This window comes from Aphis gossypii, chromosome 1, assembly GCF_020184175.1.
Source record: "Aphis gossypii isolate Hap1 chromosome 1, ASM2018417v2, whole genome shotgun sequence".
Taxonomy (NCBI): Eukaryota; Metazoa; Arthropoda; class Insecta; order Hemiptera; family Aphididae; genus Aphis; species Aphis gossypii.
The window spans coordinates 17626954-17654792 of NC_065530.1; the positions used below are offsets into that span (position 1 = coordinate 17626954).

A 27839-nucleotide genomic window follows, 5' to 3' on the forward strand; every position below is an offset into this window, starting at 1 on the left:
AGTATGGTTTTTTGTATTTATACTAAACCATATTAAATTATTTTTTAGCAGTTTTGTTTAATCGATTATCAAGATTATTTGCAATAATTTTACAATTATTGAGTACTTAACTCGTGTCTATAAAAAAATATGTATTTTGAATATTTTAAAATATGTGATATGTCAATATTGAAAAAGCACAATTAACTGTACATGTTTTGTACATTTTACAATTTTAGTGCACACTGTGAGAAAAAAAATATCTTAGATAACATATTTTAGCGTTTATCAATAATTTTCAGCAACTAGTATAGTAAGATGATATAATGTTTTGTTTTCAATGAGAATCTTAATCGTATTTCAATGTGTTTCCAGGAAGTCGAGTACATCCAATTATGGAATATTCTAATTATTTATTATTTCTTTGTTGTTGATAAAAATATGAAATTCCCATGCAATTGAGTTCTAGTTTACTGCTCAAGTATTACAATATCACAAATTGGAAAATATAATCTTAATAGTGTTCAATTTAAATACAGTACCTACCCATGCCTATTGTTTGTACCTACTTATAAAGGTTAAAAATCTATTAATGTGTTTTTATATATTATTTAGAATCTAATATTAAACTATACTTATTTTAATAATCTGTTACAATCACATTTTTAACTAAATAAACATGACGTATTTTCTCAAATTAATTTTATTCGATAACAATTTGGTAAAAATTAAGCAGTCATGTGCGTAAAAAACAAAACGCATTCAACGTAGGATTGTTATATGCGAATAATTATTCAAACTTTTTTTACAGAAATTTAAATATGTATATGTACCATAAGCCACTATATAGTGCACTGTACGTACAACAATCAATTAAATAAATAATATATAAATCGCTATATATTCTATAGAGATTTGAAAAATCTCAACCGACAAAGGACGTGGTTGTACAACGATTATACTTTAGTGTAATCATTCCATTATGTGGTGTATGCACAAAGGATTTAATACAATGTGCGCGTACACCAACGTAAAAAAGTTCTTTTGTTTTAAAATCTAGTTGATTTATAACGGTTAACCCAGGCGAGGAATTGAAAATAATGATGACCATTTTCGAGTGTAAGCACTCAAATAGCAGCATATAATAATAAAGTCTTCAACGGTCCATATAAATTATCTAACATGCTTTTGCGAATAGGTTGCAGTTATTTTGCATCGAAACTATTAAACGTATCTAAACAGAAATAGGTTACTACATAATATTTTATTATGTATATGATGTATAGTGAGTATATATTATATATATATATATATATACATATATATATATATTCATGTATATACGTTGTTTTTTTACTATTATCCCATATTATCTAGCTCACGCTAAATCACACTCAATGAAAAGGAAACAAATGGGCATATAAGGGGAACTTGTTGAAATCACGGACATTCATTATCTAATAAAACAACGTTTCTTAGATATTTTATAGTAAATTAGGTTCGTGCATTAAATGATTACTATTTTTAGAAAATTTTACATCCTCTATAAGATTTCGTAATAACCGCATGCTACATGATAAACACAATATAATATTAAACATAGCTTAAAAATAAAACCATTAATTAAAAAAAAATAGGTAAGTGGGAAAGCTCTGCTGTAAATGTTCTAAATTTAAATAAATAAATAAAACAATTTATGAATTTCAAACTACAAAAATCTTTAAAATATTATGTTTTTAACGAAATTTTTCAAAATTTAATTTTTTTATTAATACATTAAAAATATTCAAAATGTTTTAAAAACTATACCATGGATATAAAATTATAATATATACAGTTTTTCGTTTTTGAATTACAACAAAAAATAAAATCGTTAGAGAAGAAATAGTTACTATAAGGGTAAATTGATATTTACCATTTTAAAGCACTAAAATATTACAAAATATGTTGAAATACAAATAATTTTTTGCTGACATTTAGAAAAAAAAATTAAAAATATTTTAAAATGTTCAGTACAATGAAAATGATGAAATAAATATTTGGTGAACATTTTAAGTACCTATCTACTATTATTTATTATTTTTTTTTTTTTGAAAAAAAATGAAATATCAAAAAAAAAATTGGGAGAAATAATTATTTTTTACATGAATATAGAATATCTTAAAAGAAATTGGACTTAAAACACTTATAAAAAATTAATTTGAATTTTTGGTGGAATTTTTATACATATTGAAAAACTAAAAAGAATCTTGTATTAAATTTTTAAATTTTTGGTATAAAAACCTATAACACGATAATACAGGAATAATATTATTCCTAAACTTTATAATGAGTATTAACTTATTATATAAATATATGCATTGAATCAATAAATAAAACACGTTTATTCATTTAGAATTCACATTAAATCAAAAATTGTATTGATAATAATAATCAAATTTTAAAATATGAAAGTTTAAAAAATAGGAAAAGTATAATTATACGCTCAACTGTACTTATTATCAGTTATCATTAAAAAGTATGTGACTGTAATTTATTCGTTAAATTTAAATCCAATGATGAATAATTTTAAAATCATAATTTTAGCAAGACGGTATGTTAGTATATATTGCTTGGTACATTTATAATATTATTAATATTTGTATTGATATTAAAGTACTTTTTTGCTGCTCCAAGTACACTTATACCAACATGGTAAATTAATTTTAGTCGAAAACATTGCATTTGAAAATGTCATTGTGTACTTATATAAAAATAATATGATATATGTTAAAAGTTTCAAGTATCTGTGAATAATAATTTTAAATTACAACAAAATAACTTAAGTTGTAATTCTTCGTTTAAATATCTAATTTCCACTTAAAATTTTTATAAAAAAAAACTGACTTTATATATTTTTTAGATTTTTTTTGTTTCTTTATGAACTACATAAAAGAAACCTTGTATACGAGTACAAATTATAAATCCTTGGCTATAAAGATTGAACATTTTATTTATTTTATTCATTTTCAACTTCAAAATTATTCACGATTTTTTCATTTATATTTATAGAAAACACTAACAATTGAAATTTTCTATTTAGAACTAGAGATTCAAAATATATTATTATGTAGAAAATATTAACATAAACTCTTGGAGAACATTTATAAGTTATCTGCAACTGTTCGCTCTTAAGTTGTTTCACTTATTTGGAAAACAAGTTCTGAGAATTTTTTACTTTTACAAAGTAGTAAGTACCAACTAGATTCTATTTTCAACCAGAAACCACCTTCAAAAATGAAAATCTAAGCATTATTACTCCTACAAAAGGTGATTACTAACATAAAAAAATACAAACACATCATTGTAAAATCAATACAAAATGTTTTTTGACAATCTTATAATATAGTTATAGAAAAAAAATCATGTTACATAAAGTTACTATAATAAAAACTATTACTTATAAAAAAAAAAACATTCGCAGTAGAGCTTTTAGTAAAAAATAAAAATAGAGCGCTGCCGTAAAATCAACCATCTATAATTATATAGTTTTTCAAACTATTGGATATTTGAAAAAAAAATATTTTTTAAGTACGACCGAACAGGATTCAAAAGTATCATTCCAATCGAAATCTACATTTTTCTATTACAAGCATTTTAATAATAAAAAAAAATAAATAAAATTATATATAATTATACCTAAAATAAAAAAAATATTAATATTCTTGTAATCAATATAGAAGTATTTGATAACGAAATTGATGGCCATAAGATAAATAAATAAATAGATTGTTGATACCTATTTTTTTTCCACGCACATCGTATTATCTAGTCAAGTCATCTAAACTAACACAGTAACTTAAAAAAATATAAATAGATCAAAAAACGTAAATTTAAAATAATTGATTCAAAATTTATGTTTTCATAGGATTATTATAACGTACACCCCACCGTTATTTCACAAAAAAATGAACCTTTTTAAAGTACCATGTGTTTCCAATTACCAATATTTTTATAATCGGGCCCATACTATGAAACTTTCGGAACGCTTTGGTTCGGATTTCTAACTAACGATAAATATATAAACAGCAGAACAAAAACATCATTGTATTAAAAACAATATCTAAAATAAAAATAGTATTTATTACTTACTTGAAATATGTAAGAATGGCAATCGACAGTAGAAGTGCGATGAACGAAACTAGGTACCCAGTTTGATAAATATTATTGATTTGTTGCGTCCACTGTAACATAAAGCATAATATTATGAGGGATTATACTTAATCATTATAATAGCATATAAATGATAAAGCCCACAGATGCGTATAATACTACAATCGGATATTGTAATATGAACACCATATTACAAATAAATATTAAATTATAATGATAAGAATTATATTTTTGGATTCGGCAATCACTCAACCGATTAATTCAAAATAAAAAAGAAGAAGCATAACACAGTAATTGTAATATTGTAAATGCAACCAGAATTTACATATTTTATGACTTATAGTTATGAATAATAATTCGTAATCGAAGGAATATTAAATTATAATAATAAATATAAAATATAAAATTATATTATAATACGACGTGATTTTTGTTTTTTGCTGGCAAAGTTATTATTTGACATCTAAAAGCTAAACATATTTTATAATCAATTATTATAGCTCAATATACTCGTACAATATGTTTTCGCATATATTTCAAAATAGCATGTGCCATGTACTACAGTTAATAGTTCAATCAAACAAATATTGTTGTCACTACAAAGATTATTGAGTCCATATTACCGGGTAGGTCCGCATTCAGTAAAGTGATTTTTCGAAAAAAAATGTCTAACTACCTTTGTGGCTTTGTAACAATATTATAATTGAACAATTTTTTTTCTGGTATAGTCAGTTAAATCATTTAAATCTTAATGAGACCGATGGTATTTTAATAATAAATTTAGAAAATGCAATCAAAAAGTACGCAATCAGCACTAGGTTAGTAAGTGTTTTCCGTTAACGTATTTCAGAACTCATCTTGATTAATAAGAATGTGCTTGGACTCTTGGTCGAAGAAATGATAGGGGAGAGTACCTATCGATTGGCCTCTACCATTAGTGACGGTACTCAAAAGCTATTCTATTCAAATTAAATATTAATATAGATAACCGAATCCTAACTAAAACTTGTGGTCTCACGTTAACTGTGGTATAAATTATAATTGAGGTACAGAGTTTTGAAGCGTCTTATCTTATACTGATTAACTATAATAAAAAAAAAAAAGTTTTCGGATTATATTATATGAATAACTCGATATCCCAATATTGCTGTTTCAAAAACAAACAAATTGAGAGCGAAGAAAAAAAATCAGAATGTACATTTTCCTGTCACTTCTAAAATGGCTAGTTTGTTTTCTAACAAAAAGACAAATTATTCAAATAGCTACAACGTTATAATATATTTTTCCCATGTATAGAGTGCATAGATAGTGGTATTATTTGGGCTATATCATAATGATATATAGTTCAAGTTGCTATAGACTTAGTCGGGTTACAAAAGAAAATATATTGATCACAGGATCATCGGCTAACTGTACGGACAATGTATTGTATTGCCGTAACATTATGCCCCATATATGTCTAAGGTCTAGGTACATTCGTATATTCAACAGAAATGGAATACCTTTTTTCGTCAAGTTACGCATCTCTTGGGTCCATCAGTTTTTGAATTTAAGGTAGTTTTTCCTAGTAAGTTGTCCTGGCTACACGGAAGCTAGTATGGACCTATTATACGTATATCACTATGTTTGAAAATTCAAAATCATGTTTTAAATATTATTATGTGGGTTATCAGAAATTTTTAGATATTACAATATATAATAACAATAACAAAGGTTTCGAAAAAACGGCCATTATTAAGTTGTTAGTTTATTAAATTTGAATAAAATGAAACGCTATAGCCTAATCTGAATGTAAATATTTGTATTTTTTAGTTAATCAATTTGCATTAGTATAAGTATTAAGTTTGAGAAAAGAATGTAAACCTGTACGTAATATATTATGTCGGAGAAAGAAACATTTTTATAATATTATATAATACCTATAAATAAATATAAATTACATAAATTCCGAAAATATTTCCGAAACATTTAACTTCTCAACGATTTAATAATGGTTTTAAAAAATTGATATTAAAACTATTATAATGTATCAACAACAGGTAAAAGTTAAATCAGTTTTAAGATTGATAAGTGAATCGATTTGAAAAAATGGTAATCGCATTTATTTTGTTTATTAATGCGTTTGAAAACACGATAGACAAAATATAAGAACTTACTGGTTGATAATGTAACTAACTGGTCAATTTATTATACAAAAATACCACATCGAGTTCCCAGAAATGTAGGTTTATGAGTTATAAAATTCACTTTGTTTATAGTTAAAGACAGAAGTTTTGTTCACAAAGACGACACGAGAAATTAATTTCATAAATCAGTTTGTTAATTTATAAACCTTTACATAACATAACCCACGCCTTGTTGGTTGTCGCAGTGTATAATAAATTGTGGAATATGCATTAAAATGATATAATTATTCCCCCCCCCGATTTAAATGTATGGCAATTTCTGTAGTCTACCAGGGCTGCATAATTAGGTTTCGGTTCGGTAAGTTTGATCCCGACTCCGGTAGGGTACCACCTTTGTTTCGATCACCATATGTTTCTCCTTCACTAGCATCAGACGTTAACTTACTAAAAGTAACGGACTATCATGTGAAATAATTTATAAACAAATGAGCTGTGGCTTATTTACGGTGAAGGACGAGGGTGAAAAGATCAAACAAAAAGCATATTATTATGAATTATTTACGATCATCGATGTTCTCCGGACAGAAATATCATTATATTTTACTTTTATGTTATAGCGTTAAAACATAAATAATGATGTATAAAAAAGCTTTATTATTGGGCTTGTCACTCGTCACAAATTTTGAAGAAAAAAAAACAGTTTGCATATTATTATACAATTTTAAATGTTTAGAAATAATAAGCACGTATAGAGAATTATTACACTGTAATTTTTCACTACTACACCTATTACTATTTTCGAAATCATGTATTCAACAAAAAAATTCCCTGATTATTAATTATTGGTTTATTAACAAAAAAAAAAAAAAAAATGTAATGGCTTTGATATTGTGATACGTGTATCGAAATGTATTCAAAAATATGTTATTTTATAATAACGATAGATAAAAGCTTTTGAGTTACGAGTAATAGTTATATTCTTCCTGTACCCTTGCGGATTTATCGTTCGTTTAACATAATATTATCTAGTTATTTTTGTCTTATGACAAGATGACAATAATAAGTTGTTATATTATGGTAAAGTATGTTGGTCGTCAACCCAGCATTTAGTGTTCCAAGATTTAATTTTCCATCCATCACGTACATCTTTTTATACTTAAAGTAATGTTGACGGTTATTTTATCACATTGTTATAGTGTATTATAGTGAGCCCATACCTCATACTCTGCCATAATTTGACACTCATTACAGAAACGTAATATATTAAGTAATATTTGCGCATAAATCGTGACGTTTAGTAAATTATTATCGATTAATATTCGGTCTAGGGGTAAATTAGTAATACGCACTAAATACAGACGACAGTAGGTCATGTTGGACTAATCATTATTTATCGAAAGGGATGGGATAAACTTTGTATAGGTTTATCCCTGCAAAAATTTAAACCTCCAACAGTGAAAACTGAAAACAAAATACGATTTTTAAAATGAAAAAAAAAATATATAACATATCAATATTTTACATATTATTTTGAATGACACTTTTTTTATATATATAATTAAACTAAAATTATTCAAATCGTATGTACCTGCAAGTACCTATGAAGTATGTAAATTAATGAAATACATTTCTAATAATTGTTCATCTACCCACATTCTTACAATATATGTCAAACTTTTTTAGGAATCACTAATATTATACGAGTACGTAGTTCTAAATCATGGGATTTGTGTTTGTTTTCTCGTTAACTCTCCTCTCCCATACACCAATTGTGGAGCAAACAAGAAAATAATGGTACAAACTTTAAGTACCATAATTCATATAACGCATAATTATAGTGAATTATACGTGGTTGGTATATTAAATAAAAAAATATGAATTTATAAAACGCTTAAAAAACTTACAACATAAAGTTGTAGTTTTAGAAAAACACGAAGTAGTTAGAATATTTGTAACATAAATAATACACCGTGATATGCTTTCAAAAATTAAATGTTGTCTTAACTACAACAAAAACTGAAAATAACCATATTATAGAACATCAATTATTATTTTTTTTTAATTTAAATTGTGAAACATGACTAACAAGGGTTAAAAAATTGACATTTTTTTCTGTTAAGCACGTACGTGCAAAGTGGTCAATATAATCATAGCGAGATTCGATTTATTATTATTATTAATACACAGGGACTTATCGGTGGAATGCGATGACGACGACGATGACTATTTATAATATTGTAATCTGTGAAGTATATTTGTTGGACCAACAGTGTCGGAGATTATAACAGTATTGTTGTACGAATTTTCTGAATTCAATATCCAACGGAATATAATAATTAATTAATGATAATGTGGACGTAATAATATATGTCCATACATAAAATCTGGCAACTTATTACCACAGAAATCTAATACATTTTTATTGTATTTAAACTCAGTAGTTATTAAATAATAATATTACTGAGTTCAAATAAATAAAACCTAACCAAAGCTTTCGGTTTGATCGATTAATATTGTTGACATCTCAACGAATAATTTTTACACATTTAATCAATATACCTATATCTATTTATTTGTTATACATAATGTGCAGAGTAATAATTTTATTCATTTAGTATTCAAAACTTACTATTTTAAAATAATTTAACATGTGTTATATATCCATTTTTATTTACATATTATAAATATATGTTTAAATAAAATTACAAAATAATCAACTCCTAGTTGTAAAGTGCACATTATACATTTCACAAGCTAACTTCACGGAAACTATATTATGCAGAGTACGATAATATTATACAATTAACGATAGGATCTGGGCAGTGGTGTTTTATACTGAAGCTGATCGTTATATCACTCCTTAATCATCGTTTCTAGTGGCTTTGATCTTTTAGAAAATTTTCAATTATTATTTTAGAAAAATACGTCTGGGAACTATCTAGTATCTACAGCTATATGATATATAACTATATTTAATATACAAGGTTATTGGATTTATTTATTTATTTTTTTTACCTTTTTAAATTTTTAGGAAAATAAAATAAAAGTATTATTTAATCAATACATATTTAAATTACCACAACGGCTGTTACTGGATATATGGCCACTGAATTATTGTTTTGGTAATCGATGTCACTTTTTATTATAAATCTAATCTGTACTATTGGAATTTGATTAAAATAAAACTTATTGCAATTGCAATAATACTATATCTATACATTCTATGGTCATCTTAATGGCATAGTTTTGTAGTGACATTGTAGTGACCACAGCATTTTTGCACAAGTCAAATTAATTATGTCTGTCAATACTAATGACAATTAAAATGTCAGTTGGACGATTTCCAATGGGGTCCAAATACGATTCTCGGTTTTTAATGAAAAATATGAATAAAAAATAATAATACGCTGTCAGATTAACATTAAACAAATACAGCAAGCGGTATTGACACGTTTCCAAATGACTTAATTGACTAAAACGTTTAGTAATATTTAAAAATCGATTTATTTTTATTTCAACATACATTGTGTTATTATTATTGTACACATTTGGTCAGTCCACCGTGGTTGCTGCAGCAGTACATGTGATTTAATACGAATGTTTGTCAATTAACGATAACACATTCCCTAATTTTAAATTTATTGCAGTCAATCACGTGTCAATGAATACAAAATAAATAGCATCACCGATTCAAAATTTAAAATCGATTTATTTCTCATTTTTGTAAATTAAAAAATCGTTTGAAAAACCAACGACGCCTTCAAGTTAATCCACTATCGGTAGATGCTCGCGCTTAATCTATTTACATCTTATAACGTTTATTAACATTATGCTAGGTATTACCTATATTTTCTTTTTAAATTAACACTTTAATATTGATATTTTATCAATATGAAATTTCAATAATCCTGGTTTTGATTGACCATTTAAATAGATACTCAATTAATATAATAATAACATTATGATTTATGTTTAATAAGATGTTAATATATATTTTTTGGACGTAAAAAGTGTGAAATACATGTGGCCATCTTTTTCAGCGTTCCTCGTTTTGATGACACTATGGATCCCTCAAAAATTATATATTAATATTATTAATTATTATTTATTAAAATAATTGATAAACAAAAAAAAAAAAAAATTGAAAATATCAAATAATCATTTATGTATAACAGTATAGGTAGACTATAGTAATAACAAAGAACTCCACAGCAGCAATGTAGAATTATAAATTCTATATAACCCCTCAATGTGATACAATTTGCTGCAAATATTATTTATTTATTCGATATTATGTCGCTAATAATAAAGTTTATATATTTATCATAAAATTATGATGTTATGACTTTAAATCAATTTTGTACATTATAACAATAAATTAAAGATCAAAATCATAAAAATTGGTAATTGTGTAAGGGTTAATTATGTTTTATTGAAGCATTAAATTATCAAACATAAATACATTTCTTCACATATACAATATTTTATGTTTTACTGTTATTTTTATTAATATTTTGAATGCAAAAAGTCGTCACTCGTTGTTTTATTGTTTTTAGTTAACTTTTCTATTAAATATATTTAATGAGTAATAAACTAAAATAGTCAGCTAAAATAATTGTATTTGCTCACTTTTTTGTTTTAGTAATAGTTTTAAAGTATACATTAAGGTGCGACTAAAAGGTGTATTTTTACAGATTTTTGGTTTTGGAATAATATGTTGTGGTGATATTTTGACGTGGAACCTCAAAATATAAGTTAAGAACTTACTATCTATTCCACTGATTAATTAATTTAGGTAACACCAGTAGTTGATTACTTATAATATAATATTTTATATAATTACTGCAATATTATAGACATTATAGTATATTAACATATAATTATATATATATTTAATATATAATGTAGATGTATAATATATAAGAAAATAGATTAATATTTTATATATATATACTATATATGTCGTAGGATATATGGATAGTTAATTTTTTTGCCAACAGATTCTTTGCAATGGGGTAGCGAACTACTTATTATTATTTTTCAAATAACCTGCTATTTTTCAGGCTCATTGCATTCAGACTAACAGCAATAAGGCCTTTTAAGATTTACACAATATTTTATAGTAATAACAATTTAATTTTTTTTTAATTTAAGGGTAATTTATAGTAACACACTACATTATTTTCCGGCAAGCGTATCTATTTGTTTTGCTGGATGGTTTTCATATGCAACATGTAAAATTAACTATTATATTTTAGTAATATAAGTAAATTATTTTTTTTTTGTCTACAACTTTACCAATATTTTATTTTGAATGTCTAATGGTTCACGGTCAACTTTTGATAAAATAAAATAAAATAATTAAAATGGTTATTAGGTAGCATAAATGATTGTAATTTTTAAAAAGCCTAACTACTATTAGTACTCATATATTATACATACTCATTTATTATGTTATGTATACTCTATATGCAATGAGCCTAAAAACAGCAGACTGTTTGGAAAAATAATAAGTAGTTTGCAAACGGGCTACCCCATTGCAAAGAGCCAAAAAAACTAATTTTCCATAAGGCCTATGACACATTTATTATGTATAAAATATTTATCTATTTTTTATATAGTATATATCCTAAATTATATATAATATATATATATATTCACATTAAGGGGGGGGGGGGTTAATCCTCATAATAACACCTTTATGGTGAGGGTAATGAGAGTGGGGGCTTGCAAATATTTGCCCCGGGGTGCCAAACAGCAGACACGATCATAAAATTTCATCTTCAAATAAAAACAAGTTACTACTTATTATTACACATATCATTTTAGTTGTATATAATGTTAATTATTTAATAATTAAATAAACAATATGAATACAAAATAACATATACACGATTTCTATCAGTATCAATTATTACTTATTTATAAAATATAATTATCCCTCCATCAGCTAAAATTTAAAAAAAAAGGAATTAGGTAGGCAGTCCAACTTTGTTATCAACGTTGGTTGTAATACTCAAGTACTGGCAATTGTCACGAACTCCGTATAACTCATAACGCTAGCGCTAACATAAAACCCTAACGAGTTTTCGATGTTGTCATTATAGGTTCAAAACACATTTTGAATAATTCATTAGAAATATTTAAATGCTACTCATAAATGTGAATTGGCTATATATATATATATTGCTAATGACAGGGTTTGCTGATTATTATACTGGTGTTTTTAACTTATAAATAATGATTTATGTGTTGCTCTTACATATTATAATAAATAGTTGCTCAACTTCAAATTCAAGATATTCAAACTTAAGAGCCTGCGGACGTACCTATTAGGGTTAAAAGTTTATAAATGTGTTATGCAGAATATTAAAGCTTACATTAATTTGTTGTATACGTAGTAACCAAATACGTGTCCAATGAATAGAAAAAGATTAATTTCGATAATTTATTATTGATACGTTAAATTTAAACAAGAAGTATTAAGTAGTATTAAGAGTATTAGGAGTATTAAATAGTTATTAAGTACCTGTTAGTATTAACTATGTAATAATGTAAAAAATTATTAAATACTTATTTATAGGGTATAGATACTATTTTATATTATATAATTGTGTTTTATTATAATTATTATTTTTACTTAACTTAGCAAAAAAAAATGTTTCATTTCATACAATTAATAAATACTGGGCCCCACCGAGAAGACTCGTATGGGGTCCCAAATAAGACAATAAGTCTTAATATTTAACCATAACAGTTGGATACATATTTAAGTATAATATACACCGTACTTTATTTGATTATAGTATAAAATACAGAGTTATTATAAATATCAAATAAATATTGCATTGTACTATTAAACACTATTGAACTAGTTGATTGATATTTTCGAATATAGTCACCGAAAACGAATTACGAAATAAACAGCTGATTTATTTACGGGCCATTACTTTGAGTATAAAGAACATTAAATAAAAATAATTTTATTACGCTGTTGATATTGTATTAAAAACAATTTATAGTTTCAATCAACAACGTTCAATATATGAAATTGAAAATATTGACATTATATACAACATACATTTGGTACATTTTGCAACGAAAAAAGTACAGTTGTATTGAGTTAACTGAATTACTATTCATTTAAGCATTTATCCCAGTTTCATTTATTTAAAACATGAATTAAAATTGCTTTTTTATGTTTAAAATATATTATCAATGTTTGGAGTAAAAGTTTAAAGTACCTATGTGGCATCGCCGGCATCTGAATTATAAATATAATTAACAATTGATTTTAATTTTGTTAAAAAAGGACATACTCTTTTTTTACATTACCTATAACAAATAAAAAACTTAGCACTCATATAGGTACTTTATTATGTTATAAATAATATGCGCCTATAATAAGGGTGCGCAGAAAGAAATTACAGAAGTAATTAACTGATAATATAATGACTATATTTGAATTTTTTTTAAATTCAGAGTACAATGATGAATGTAACATAACCTATTGATTATACATTGCACAATGGTTTTTCACACATATTATTTATTTTAAAAATAATTTATTAAACTTAAGCAAACAATTACTTGAACAGTCATTCTAATATTGTATTGATATATTTTTAAAATATCTGATATTTGTTTAACAATGTGCTTAAGATATATATATATATATATATATAAAAATAATAATACAATACAATAACGGTATTAAATTTTCGATAAATAAGAATTTTAAAATACTATTGAAATGTTGATCTAATTTCAAAACTCAAATTTAAAATTAATTATAAAATAGAAGTGAAACTAAACAAACTAATTTAGTCTTTTTATTTATTTAAATATTATTAGAACCATATATTTTTTACTACTAAAAGTTAAGTAGTTTTTAATACTTATATTATAATATACCTAATATGAGTAATAGTTTATAAAAATTTATAAACAAACTGTATAGACATAATTGTTTATATTTTCGTTGCACCTGTTGGTCCGGGATTAAATAATGCGTAAAAATGATTGAGTGTGGAGACCTATGCTCATATACCTATCCAAGTAAGCCGCAACAACAGAATGTAAATATGAATAATGTGATTAAGTAAATACTCTTAAGTTATAAAATACAAAAATATATATATTATATACCTATTATACATTTATACATTATAGATATCTTAAACGTATGTGTGCTATATCCAATAAATTTACGTTTGACATTAAGTGCATTGCTATTTTTTCCATCTGTGCTTTATTTTTCTTGTATTCTAAATTTCTAACTTTTGTAAAATTTTTCATTCTTGATAAAAGTAAATTTATAATTTTTATTTACGCATTTCTGTTCTGTTTTCATAGATGGGCATACCTATGAAAAAATTGTCGCAAAAATTTAAAGTACTATCATTTTGGTTTTATTAATAATAATTAATAAAAAAATATTAAAAACAAGTGGAGAAAAAAGTCTTTGTTTTTTGTTTAACTATCCATCTTCATAAATATTTTAAAATTCAAATGTCTAAAAACAATATAAAATATATATATATATATATAGGAATGAGTGTATTGGAAAGAAAATTTATAACGAATATTGTATTGAATAATAGTTATTAAAATTTAGAATTATATACATTTAAACAAATTTATATATTTTGACAAATTTAATGAATTTCACCAAAAATCTAACTTTCCATAATTATAAAAGAATTTGAAAATTAGTATTTTAAATGTTTCAACTACTATAAGAATAATTTATGAGGAAACTTTATTAAATTCATTTTAGTCTTTTCCTATAAATATTAACATTTAAAATATCTATAAATATATCTCAAAATGATTCAATATATTTTTAAAATTATAACATAATATCTAATATCAGCTAATATTTGGTGAATATTTCAAGTAGTTATGATTATGTGTATTTTAGTTATAGATAAAAAAAAATCAATTGTATTAGAAATTGTTTTTGTTAAAATATTACTGTTTTACACTATTTTCTCTGATTATTTTAAAAGTGAATAGAAAATTATTAATTTTGACCTTCTAAAGTACGAATTTTATTTAATTTTCCACGAAAAGTAATACTTAATAAAAGCATTTTTTTTTTTAGTTTGTAAACAAATATATTTATAGAAATGATAATTAAAAATAAAAATAAAAATTGTGAAGTCAATAAATTCATTGGAATCTACTCTAGTGCCTAATCGAATATTTGTAAAAAAAAACTCGGTAGGTACTCAGATAAATTATACACTTATTTATTATTGTAGTGATAAAATGATTGCAAATGTAAAAAATATAAAAAAAGATAGGATGCATAGTTAATAAATTAATGTTAATTTAATTTTCAATACTACATAACTTATGCTTAAAATTATAAGTTGATTTTTTTTAGTTATGATTGATTATATTAAAACCATGAACAATATTGAAAAATGTTCTATTAATCAAACTTCAGAGCTTTGTAGCGTGGGCTAGCTAAATTAATAAATATAACTACTAACATTTTTTTTTTAGTAATTGAATCTTTTTGGAGGACTAAAATTATTATTTGCATAATGTTTTTATTTTATTTTGTTATTCATATAAAGGACATAAATTACCATACTGCATAGTAACCTAACCTTACCTAGCATTTTTAGAATATATTTATAATTATTTATTAATAATTCTATATAATTTAATTTAATTTTCTTAAGCTAATAATTCAATTAGATGCCTATTTATTCTATGAATATAGTTAACAATTTAACTAACATTTTTGTTTGTAAAATTATGATTAATGGCTAAAGTAGAAATAAAAAATAGAAATAATTAAAGATTAAAATAAGGTTGAAAGTTGTTTCTCAACTGACATTAATAGAATAACTGCAAAGTTCATCAAATAGTTTTAAATTATAAATGATTGGTTATTTTTTGTTACCTATTTCGGATTATAGATAAAAAAAAAAATGATTTAAAATAAAATTATAAACTTAAGTACACTAGGTACTTTAACAGTATTTTTAAATAATTTATTTTTTCAATTTATATAGAAAAAAAATAACTTATTACACATTTTTTAAACTATTATACTACATATACTAACATATCATATTTTTTAATCTTATCTTTGATTTTAAGTTTAAATAATTCGTCTTTTGTTTTCCTTTCACTGCATTCTAAACTGCTATCGTATTGTATTTCAATCCTGTGACCGAAATACCTTCTATAAGTTGTTTTCATTTGAGCTGAACCACGTAATGTAATCCGTTGTTAGCACACAATGAGTTTGAGAAGCTTGCATCTGTCTTGTTTTAATAGGCATACCTAATGGTTTTTCCAATAGCTTCTCATATACTATTTTATTTTAAAATTGTTGTCTACCGATACTTTAAACATTTGTTAATATTTTAATATTATTATTTAAATAACTAATTCGTAAATAGTAACTGTAGTTGCTAAAAAGTTGAATTGTCTCCACGCAGAATCATTTTTCAAATACCTACTATTGAATTCAAATTTAAGACATAAACTACAGTGACCCTAGAACTAAAACAATGACGAAATACCTTCAAAACCTACTGTACAGTAAAGTGGTAATCGACTTTACCAATTTGTATATTATTATACTATTAATAATATGTGTTTACATATCAATGAAAACGAATTTTTTTAAGAAAATTACATGTCTACCTACTTATTTAAAGTCGAACATGGTTAGTTATATCTAAACAGATACAATATAATATATGGAAATGGTATGACAATTCGAAAACATGACATAATAATAATAACAGTATTTTTAGTATTATTATTATTAGTACCTAACAAAGATAATAAATTACAACTTCGAAAAGCATTATATTTAGAATAATATAATATAATTGTATCATTATGGTTTTACACCTAGATTATTATTAATTTATAATTTATAAAAAATTCTGGATATATAATAACTATATATTGTACTATATTAGCTTTTGAGATTGGGACTTTAACTTTCTGCTGTATGATATTTGGATATATTGAGCTCTAATTTGTCTTCTTCTAAGTCTCTGGATTTGTTAAAGATATGATTAGTTTTTAATGTTTTTAATATTAGTCAACCGCGTGTTAGTCAGTAGGTATTCACATTTTTAGCCTGATTTAATATTTAATTTAAGATTTTAATACTTAAGCTTCTTTTCTATTTTATAGGTAGTTGACTATTTTATTTAGTTTAATTTAACGAATTTAACTAATTTATAGTTTTTTATTTTTTTGTTATTTGATCAAAGAATTTGTTTTATTTTTTTTCTTGTGTCAGCAATATCAGCATAGTGGAATATGTTTTAAAAAAAGATGTTTCATGTAGCATTTTTTTAGGACTTATTTTGCCTGTTTTATCATATTTTTTTATTGACATGTATATTTTATAAATTATGAAAGTATAATCTGTTATTTGATAAGATTATCTATAGAAAGATTTCAACCGGTAGGTATACCTACTGAATAACCCATTCATCATTGTCACTAGAAATGACGAGTAACCCGTATAATACAAAAGGATAGGCTGATTTAATTGCCAATCATACACAATAAGGATTATGAATTTATGATAAAGAAAATTACCATTCATTGAATTTAAGCATATTTTATGTTAATCGGTAAAAAAAATCTTTAATGAATGAACAGAACTAAAAATGAATGGTTACATGTAGGTAATCTGTAAGACTTAGGGGTTTAATATTTATGTAAAAATCGTATTATTGCGCTATACTGTAACAGAAATTCAACAATAAAATAATATTTTCTAACTTAACTATAGTAGTTAAAATCTTATTCCATTCTCAGCAATGTTTGATATTTAAAAATTAATTTTAAGTTATAGACATAATATTATGTTCTAACACAACAATATTAAAACTATAATAATTATAATAAATATATTTACAATAAGTTTAATATATCCACAAAAAAAAAAAATATGTCAATACTTAAATTTTCGTTAAAATAAGTATAACTTTAAACAATCTATTCTGTAGAAAATGTACATGCCAATGTACATATTATAATAGTATTATTAGACTACAAAGATTTATTACAAACAAATGGTAGGTATGTTCATTGTTCATAGAACCCTTGTGGTTTTTTACCAACAAATTTTAATCAGTAGGTATAACCTAAGAGTTCAGGTGAGGTTGAGGTTGGATACGAGTTTATTACACAGATTTAGAAGGAGGGTTGGTTAAAAAAGCACAAGCAATAAATTTTGATTAAAAATTAATCATGGCGACCCAATGATTTTTTCTTAGGAATAGCATAATTTTATAATTTAACGTCAGTTAGCTAAAGAACTATCAGTGCACTGTGGCAGGAAATAAAAAGAAGAGAAATTCCATTTCTTTCACTCTTTCACTCTTTTATTAGGTTTTTTTTTTCTTGCGATTGACACTTCAAGATTAGTTTTATATCAAATTCAATTTATCTGACAATGAAAGTTCCATTAATCCAAATGCAGTTTTTGTAAATTACAATTTCAGTTACAATTTAAAAATCAGAAATGTACACGCAATATAATTAGTGGTCAAACGCCAGTTGTTTTAAAAAATTGTGAAATTGAATACGGAGTTTAATAGGTATAAATTATTTATAGTTAGATATAATACGTATACTACTTCTGGCCATAAGAAAAAGATAAAATTGTCTGAACCTTATAGAACATAGGCATATTAAAATATTAAATTAACGCATTTTTAAGGCATATTGAATACAACTTTAACTTCTAAAAAATTATTATTTAATAACATTTTATTTCATTAATAGTTTTATTCAACAAAGTTTATACATTTTAACATGAATTTCCAATTTTTAATAATAGAAAAACGAAATAGTATTTATGTCGTTAATTACCTAATTAATACTCATAACTAGGAAACGGATTTAAATGCTCTAAAAAATAAGAAAATAAACTTAAAAAACACGATTTAATGAACTAATAATAGAAAGTTTTATTAAAAAGTGCACTAAAAAAATGCTCTTAAACTTATTTTTAACTTTGAAAAATTTGTTTAATTATATTTTTATAAATTCTTATTTTTAGGTATTAGTTATTCGTATAATTTTTATCATCTTCTAGTTTTCCTATCTTATTTTTACTCTGAAAATTATTTCTGAAAAATTAATATACAATTTTATATTGTATGTGTAATTTCTATATCTTAGTTTATACAAGTGTCAACAATAATTTTGTCTGGCGTTACATTTATCTGATCGGTAAAAACATAATAAATATTTATTTTTATTCTTTTAGAAAATGAATGTCAACTACATTTTTATCGAATTTTATCCATTCCTATAAAAGAATGACTTAAAAACATAAAAAATGTCATAAAAATACAAAATAAAAGTTACATTTTTTAATTCCTTTATGTATGAAATGAACTTAGTGCTTGAAAAGCCATGTTTTTGGAGAAAAAAATACAGTATTCAAATATAATATATATACTATCATTTTCGTATAAATTTAAAATAGTTATTATTCTACTGAACATATAATTATTATAAAAGTTAGAATATTTAAATTATAATATATAGATACTAAAAATAATATTTTTACTAATCTTAAAAATGAAATAACTAAAACAAATTAAATTTTATAGAATTAAATGAAGTGACTAGGTAATAAAAACCTAATTTAATTTTAAATTATAGTTTATCGCTAAGTAGTACGTAACTTAATGAAATATATTTTTTTTTTTATATAAAATAAAACTGTGATTATTAATAAGAACCCGTTTAAGTATATTTACAATGCATTTTATCAGTTCATATGTTAGTGCAATAGAAACAGTATTCCTGTACATGTTCAATGAATATTATAGATTTTAACGGTAATCGACCGAAATGCTCATTATTTGAAGCTCTAATTCTCTTATCGTAAATAGGTACTTGCTAAAGTTTCACTGACGAAGTTAATTTGCTGTAAAATTATATGATCATGATCATTGATATTTATCACGAAATACTACTTTAATCGTTGTAGTTAATAAGGCTTATAAATTAATTTATAATTTATTAGTAAACAGAATAATTTAGTACAGAAATTAAATTTAGAATAAAATTAAAATAACAGCGATTTGGACTGTTTATCCCTATAATACAAGATAATAATGATAAAATAGATCTATATACACCATTAAATAATAGATAAAAAAAACCTTTAGAGTCCTACACATTAAAAATATAAATTATGTTTGAAGAAAGAAGCTACAAAGGTTTTTTTTAGATTTATTTTTTGTTTAGTTCAACACTTTTTATGCCAATAAAATTAAAAAGTTCTTTTAAGCTTCATTGCAGATTTAAAAATGGGCACTGATTTAGAATATTTATTGGAGGTCAAAGTAGTTTAGTGAAAACAGACGATAAGTAATAAAGCCAAAGATCATTAAATAATTATGGTTTTAACAAAATCAAAGAAATAGTTTTACTTTGACATTTATATTATAATATTATGGTTATTTTTTGTTTATCTTTGCACTTAGTTTAAATAGATTAATCCATTCATTTTAGTAGCTCACTTATGGTTTGGTTTTTATCAACAGTTATAAGTATATATATTGTAACAATCAATTAAAACTAAAAAATTACGGGTATCATAAATTATTTGTAAGTCAAGAAGCAAAATAAATAAGACATGATGTATTTGTTATAAATTTAACAACACAGACCAAATTAAATCTACTAAGTTTAATAGAATATAATGATAAAATGCAGTATAATAAAATAACATCCAACCTATGATTATGTAAATAATATAACTAGAATGTAGTAATTAAAATCCTATTATCAATGAAAACTGTGAGCCACAAAAATCTCATTTATACAGATGATTGTAATATACAGTGCACGTAAAAATACCCTAAAATACTCTAAGCCTAAAATTACTTTCCGAAAACGTTAACATGTCATGCATATTACGTACAAGAGTTCTAATGTACTTTATAAATTACTCTAATGTTGAAAGAATGCCTTTAATGAGATGTAGAAACTTATCTAATTCAACTAGCTAAGTGTATAGAGAACATTACATACATACGAAAAACAAAATGTACATTTAAGTCTAATTTTATATTAAAGATAGCTATAAAAATCATTGTTAACAAATGATTTTAAATAAATAAAATTGTAGTTATTCGAAAGCGACTTACACTAATACAAGTATTAATATTAAAGACTTTTTTGTTGTAGGCATACAAAAGGAAATTCAATTTTGTATTCGAGGAATGATAATAAAGTGGAATATGTTAAGTTCAGGTATACATTATAATATGAAATGCATAATACATTACATAGACATGTTTGTGATCTTAGAAAGCATAATAATATTCTTGGTAATTTTCACTTTCGGTAAGTAACGAAAACTATTAAAACTTTATTTTTGATTATTAGCGTAGTTTAGTACCTACAGTTTAAGTACCCAATACTGTAAAACACTTCACTTGTACGGGTATAATTTTGCAATGATAAATATTTTATATTTCATGTAATCCTATCAAACAATTGATAACAAACCACAATTTTCGTTTGTTGTATGAAAAATATGTTGTATTAAAATAAACATAATAACTATAATAATAATTATAACAAATAAATATTTAATCTAAACATAATATTGAAATTCATTATTTAGTTAATAACATTGTTATTGTAAACATTTAAAAAAGAGCCCAATACTAGACCTCGAAAATTCGAACCCAGTAATAAATTATTTAAATTCACATGCAAGTTAATTTTAAATAATCATTTTTATTTCACGTAGATTATTTTATAAATAATACAATGAAATAACATTCGTGTCATAAACCATTATTGTCTAGAATCTTTAAAATTAATAACATTATGTAAAATATTTATCTGTTGTACAGTTATTTTTAAAATGGAAATTTAAATTATCAATACCACAATGCTGATAGTCAAATAGATTTCCTTTCTAAAGATTTAATTGTATTTGTATTATTCGTTTAAATAACCAGCCAACCGAGAATATTGTTTTTTAATTTTAATGAATTCCGATAGAAGTAAATATTCACAACAAGCACGTTACAAAAGGTTTTTTGGCTCAAATTCAAAATCTGAGTGAAAAGGGTAGTTCAGTCGATTTGCATATAATATACACACTACTATAAATTTCTCGTCGCAAACTTTTTGACCTGTGTGCATACAGAGGAAACCAAACAAATCACGTTTGATAAGATACGCTTTTTCAGGGAAATGTTTTATTAACTTTTTTTTTAACTTCAAAAGTTGAAATCAACTATGATATATTAAAATTCAATTCTGTACTTACTCTACTAAAGATAAAAAGACGAAGTATACAAAAAAACATAAAAATCATCTTATGATTATAGTAACTTAAAGTCTATTCTAATATAATGTTATGCATGTTTTATTTAAGTACTTATATCAGATACCTATAAGTGATAGCATACTGTTATTTAAGAGCTATTCAACGTTTATTTAATAACTTAAAATAATAATAACCATAATCATTATTTAAATTATATTAGTAAAAGCAGAATACATACTTTTTGCAAGAAAATTCAATTTTTCTACTTATTAATTATAATTTGCTAGTTTGTTACTTTAAGTTAAAACTTTTTTTTTAATTTTAAATTTTATTAAATAGATTTTGTATAATACTCAATTTGTAATTGACTATTTCTTTTATAATCTTATTATTACGTTTAGGTATAATAATTTATACGGGAAATAATTAAGCGTGGTGTAAACATATTTTACTAACATTTGATTTCAGTTCTCACAACTTAAAAAACAGTTATTAATAATAAACTATTTGTTAAATATTTAAATTTTATGAATACAAACATTTAGAAAAATATTTTATAACATAGTATAAGTAACTTTGAAAAAAAAAAATTAAGAGCTTGGAAATTATTGTAATAAGTTCCTACGCGTTATGTAAATCACCTAATATATAAACAATATTACATTAACATGTACTATTTATTTTAATAATTCATTATGTACAAATTTATGATAAATGTTTTGTTAGCAAGGTTGAAATAAGATTTAGTTTATAATGTTGTTTTTTATTTTTTAAATTGAAATTATTTTAAAATTCATTGTTTTTTTTTCCAAGGTAAATACTGATTTAAATCTAATAATAATATTATTGCCTAAAAGTAGAGTTTTATTACATTTACCTCCTACGTACCTATCTATTTCATTAATCAATAAAATCATGATACAACTGGTGATTTTACATAATACGATGATTAATATTTGTAGTCTATCTATATTAAATTTACCTATTTATTAATTATAGTAGGAGCAATAATATATGAGATCTATAAAATAAAAATATTGACAATATTTTCCTTGTATTCAACTCAAATTTGAACGATACTAAAACGGTACCAAGGAGTTTTTGCTATGTTTATGAGTCTCAAGAGAAAAACCCTTTAGAGCTACAGATCACTGATGACAGGAAAGAGACAAAGTTCAATTTTCTACAAGACGAGACACTATAAAAAAAATATGCTCACAATATACGTGAGTTTAGCAGAAGTGGTACAGTTATTACATTTATGCTCTTTCATTATTCACCATGCGTGCTTCGAAGGTAGTAAGCTACCGTGCTAGATATTTCAACGCATGGAAAATATTATATTTGGGTACACTATATTTTATTATTACCTATTCTAATAATATAAACTTCACAGACTACTATTTGAAGTTTCATTAGCATGATGTTTGGTTAGCAATGTAGTTGATATGTTTTTCGATAGATTAAATGTAATATATCAATGAGAAAAATGTGATTTGAAAAACAATATTAGTTCATCATATAGAACTGAGGTTTACTCTTTAGACAATGACTAAGTCACCACGTATTACCACTATGATAACAAAATAAGGTCATAAGGGTCACTAAAGACTAACAAACATAAATATTTTAAATAGTTGTCTAGTTAAGTTTTCAGTGTTGAGTGTTTTAGTTTTGAAGTGAACAATTCATTCTGTTGTTTGAAATAAAAAAAAAAGTTTATTTACTTGTACTATTGAAGATAAGTTAGGTTATTGAGAGTTTTTTAAAAAAAAAACAAATAACATTGCACATTCATTAATTAATCAATCATATTTTATTTAACAGGATGTTATTCAAATTCAAAATTTTTCAAACTATAAAAATATATGATTAATTTTAATGACAAATTTTAAAAAGAATAAAGCTGGTATGAAGCAAGTATTTTATCTATATAATTCGGATCATTAGTCAATATGTAATAATACATTTTTATTTCTAGCATATTTAAATTGTGTAACTTATTTATTTCAATATAAACATTGACAACCATAACGTCAAATGGTGTCATCGTAAAATCATGAACGATTTTCTGACATTATTATTACATGGCAGTTCTGATTGCTTTGATAATCCTTTTGTATAGAACTAATAACTATAGTTCATTGAAAAAAAACTATAAAAACACTTTGTTTGTTTCTAATACCTAGTGTCAGTTTCCAGTTAGTTACACTACTATAATGAATGGTTTAATATTTAAATAATTATGTTCATTCTAAATCAAAAAAAAAAAAAAAACATAAAATACTTAATATAGAAAGTTTAATCTATAAACTATTAAATAATAAATATATGTAATATATTGGCATATTACCAAACTTAAACATAAAATAACTAAAACAATTTTAACCATACAATTATTAAAACCATAATAATTAGCTGAATATAGAATACTACAAATAAATTAGGTGTTGTAAGTAAATTATTTTTAAAAGAGAATTTTTATCAGAACAAAAATTGTTAATATAAAATAAAAGTTAATAATATTCATTTAGTAAAAAAATTACAATAGAAAAAAAAGTTTAAACTATAAAACTATATATTGTTCAATCTAGACTAATTAAACATAACACATTTGAATACATCATACAATTGATTTTTAGTAAATTCTAGAAAAAAAATTTATACTATATTATTTTTAAGATTTAAATGTAAAAGTTTCAAGATTTTAAACAGGAAATAGATAGATTGATCTTATAGTAACTGAATTTGTTAAAAAATAATATAAAAATATATTTATTTGATTCACGACAAAAATTTCATAATATTTTACAATACAGTCTAACGTCAATTTTTCATACTAATTGGGACTAAGAGAGATGTGGATAAGCAAATAATGATTAAAAATATACAATGGATATGAATTTATACGAAAATTAAAAATAAAACCAATATAGTGTATGTTTATTGTTTAATGCAAAAGTATAATATAATAATATATATATTTATATATATTATGTATTATAAATAGCACTAATTTGATTCATTTAAATTTTAAATTTAAAAATACAAATGTTTTTCATAAATTTTGTAGCGTGGTTAATCGGCGTTCCACAGTGTCTTTTTAATACTATACTATACTAATATTTTAATATTATATACTGATTTAAATCATAAAGAGATCAAAAAAAAAAAAATTATCCTGCTTTTACTTATCTAATTAAAATACCTATGATATCATTTTTATTGGATGTGTAGTTTAATAAATTAACATTGAGGTTATAGAATATTTTTATTTATATTTGGTTATATTTTATAACGTGGTTTTTCTTATTATTTATGAAAAATTTTCATTTACATTTAATAGTTTGATAGGTAATATAAAATATCAATATAATATATATATGATATGTATATACATTATAAACATAATTTACTACTCTATCATTAACATTTTTAACCAAACTTTCTAATATAATAAATATACATGTATGTAACTTACGAATTATATAACTTTTATACTGAACTGTCTGGTTGCTCTAGAGTAACCCTAAAACCATTATTTTGGGACGAAAAACTAAAGTACAAACTATACAATAGTCATATATGTTCTACTTCAAACTCCCTAAACAGTACTATAGAGACTCTACACATGTATATAAGTATATAAGTACTATATGTATTTAAACTATACAAAAATGTAGTTTTTGTACAATTGATTTCGAAAAAATTACACAGACACGTATTAAATTACGTGTGAAATTTTAAAGTATTTTTAAAAAGATTAAGATTTAATACTCTTTGTACTTAATATATTTCTTGTAAACATATAAAATTAAATTTTAATTTCAATTTTAAATCTATTAAATAATGTCTACATATTGTAAATCGTCTTATATTTGAGTAAATTGAGATCTGCTTAAAACCATTCTTGTGATTTATATTCATAGTCTTTTATCATGACTTTTGAATAATGAATAAATATTACAACAATATTCTGTAGTGAAGTAATGAAGTACTATGAGTGTCCAACATAAAGAAGTTTGTATACCATAAGGTATTTTTTTTATGTTAAATTACTACGATTATAGTGAAAGAACGTAAAAATATTACAACATATAAAAATTTGGAAAACTTTTCGAAAATTCGTATACAAGACATCAAAAAAGTTTGGAAACATATTATACTGTTTGTAAAATATATGAACCGTTTCTATATTTTCTGTCGCTTTATATATATTAGGTAATTATAGCAAAATTGTATATTATATTTTTATTGTGTAGATAACAATATTTTATTTATACAGGTGAATAAAAGAGACAATGCTATTCTTGACCCTTAATTAGTGAGTCACGTACTCTTTCAAAGGATTAATATTTACGAGGTGTTATGGCTTTATCCTTCTGGGCCCGTTTTTCGTTATTTCTTTTGTCTTTGTTTTTATTATAGGCTAGTGTGTTGTGAATATAATGTATAGTTAGATAAACAGTTCCACAAAAAAAAACTGTCTTATGAAACTGTTCTGTTATTTAAGGTTCTTGTAAGTTATATACACAACTCTTAATAATATTAAACAAACAATATATATAATACAATATACACATATATATTTCAATAAGAAACATAATATACTTAAAAAATTGTTATTAATATAATCGTATTATTTTATACATACATAATAGTTAACAATTATTTACTATTTTTCTGTCTAAATATCCTTCAATCTATCTTAATCTAACAATACATAATACTTTATGATCAATGTATCATATTATAAATTATAAGGACAATAAAAACTTAGAGCTCTTACAATTATAATATAAACTAAATACTTGTTTTATAATGCATTTATTGTATTTTTGGTGTATTGAAATGCCAGTGTACATTGAATAGACCAAAAATAAAAATAAAAAAGATGTTTTAAAGATAATAAATATAATAAGTTTATAATAATTAGTAAAAAAATAACATGATTGTTTTTTATTTTTATCAGTTCCAGTTTTCTAGTTACAACTATTATTTATATGACATATAGTTCATAATTATATAAATCACTCTATTAACAAAATTGAAAGAATTTATTGACGAAATTAAAAAAAAAAATAATAACAATAATATTAAAAGCTCAGAAATTTGTTGTAAGGTACCATTTTGTATTTACGTTTGGTTATTTAATGTTATTTTTAAACACCAATACATAGGTTTGAACTTTTTTCAAACTCTAACCATAGCATAGAGATTGATGTTGATGGATATGTTTTGATGTGATATTTTAAAAAAATGGATTGAAAATGTTT

The 27839-nt window shown here is 23.5% G+C and overlaps 1 protein-coding gene across 7 annotated transcripts in view; it reads right to left on the reverse strand.

The window, feature by feature from the left end:
- Window positions 1-27839, reverse strand: part of LOC114128313 (calcitonin gene-related peptide type 1 receptor) — a 153978-nt gene that overhangs the window by 66674 nt on the left and 59465 nt on the right. For all 7 annotated transcript variants that reach the window (XM_050198861.1, XM_050198860.1, XM_050198854.1 and 4 more), the window contains exon 5: window positions 4111-4202. In XM_050198861.1, the coding sequence (XP_050054818.1) occupies window positions 4111-4202 (92 nt within the window). The remainder of the gene's footprint in view (window positions 1-4110; window positions 4203-27839) is intronic.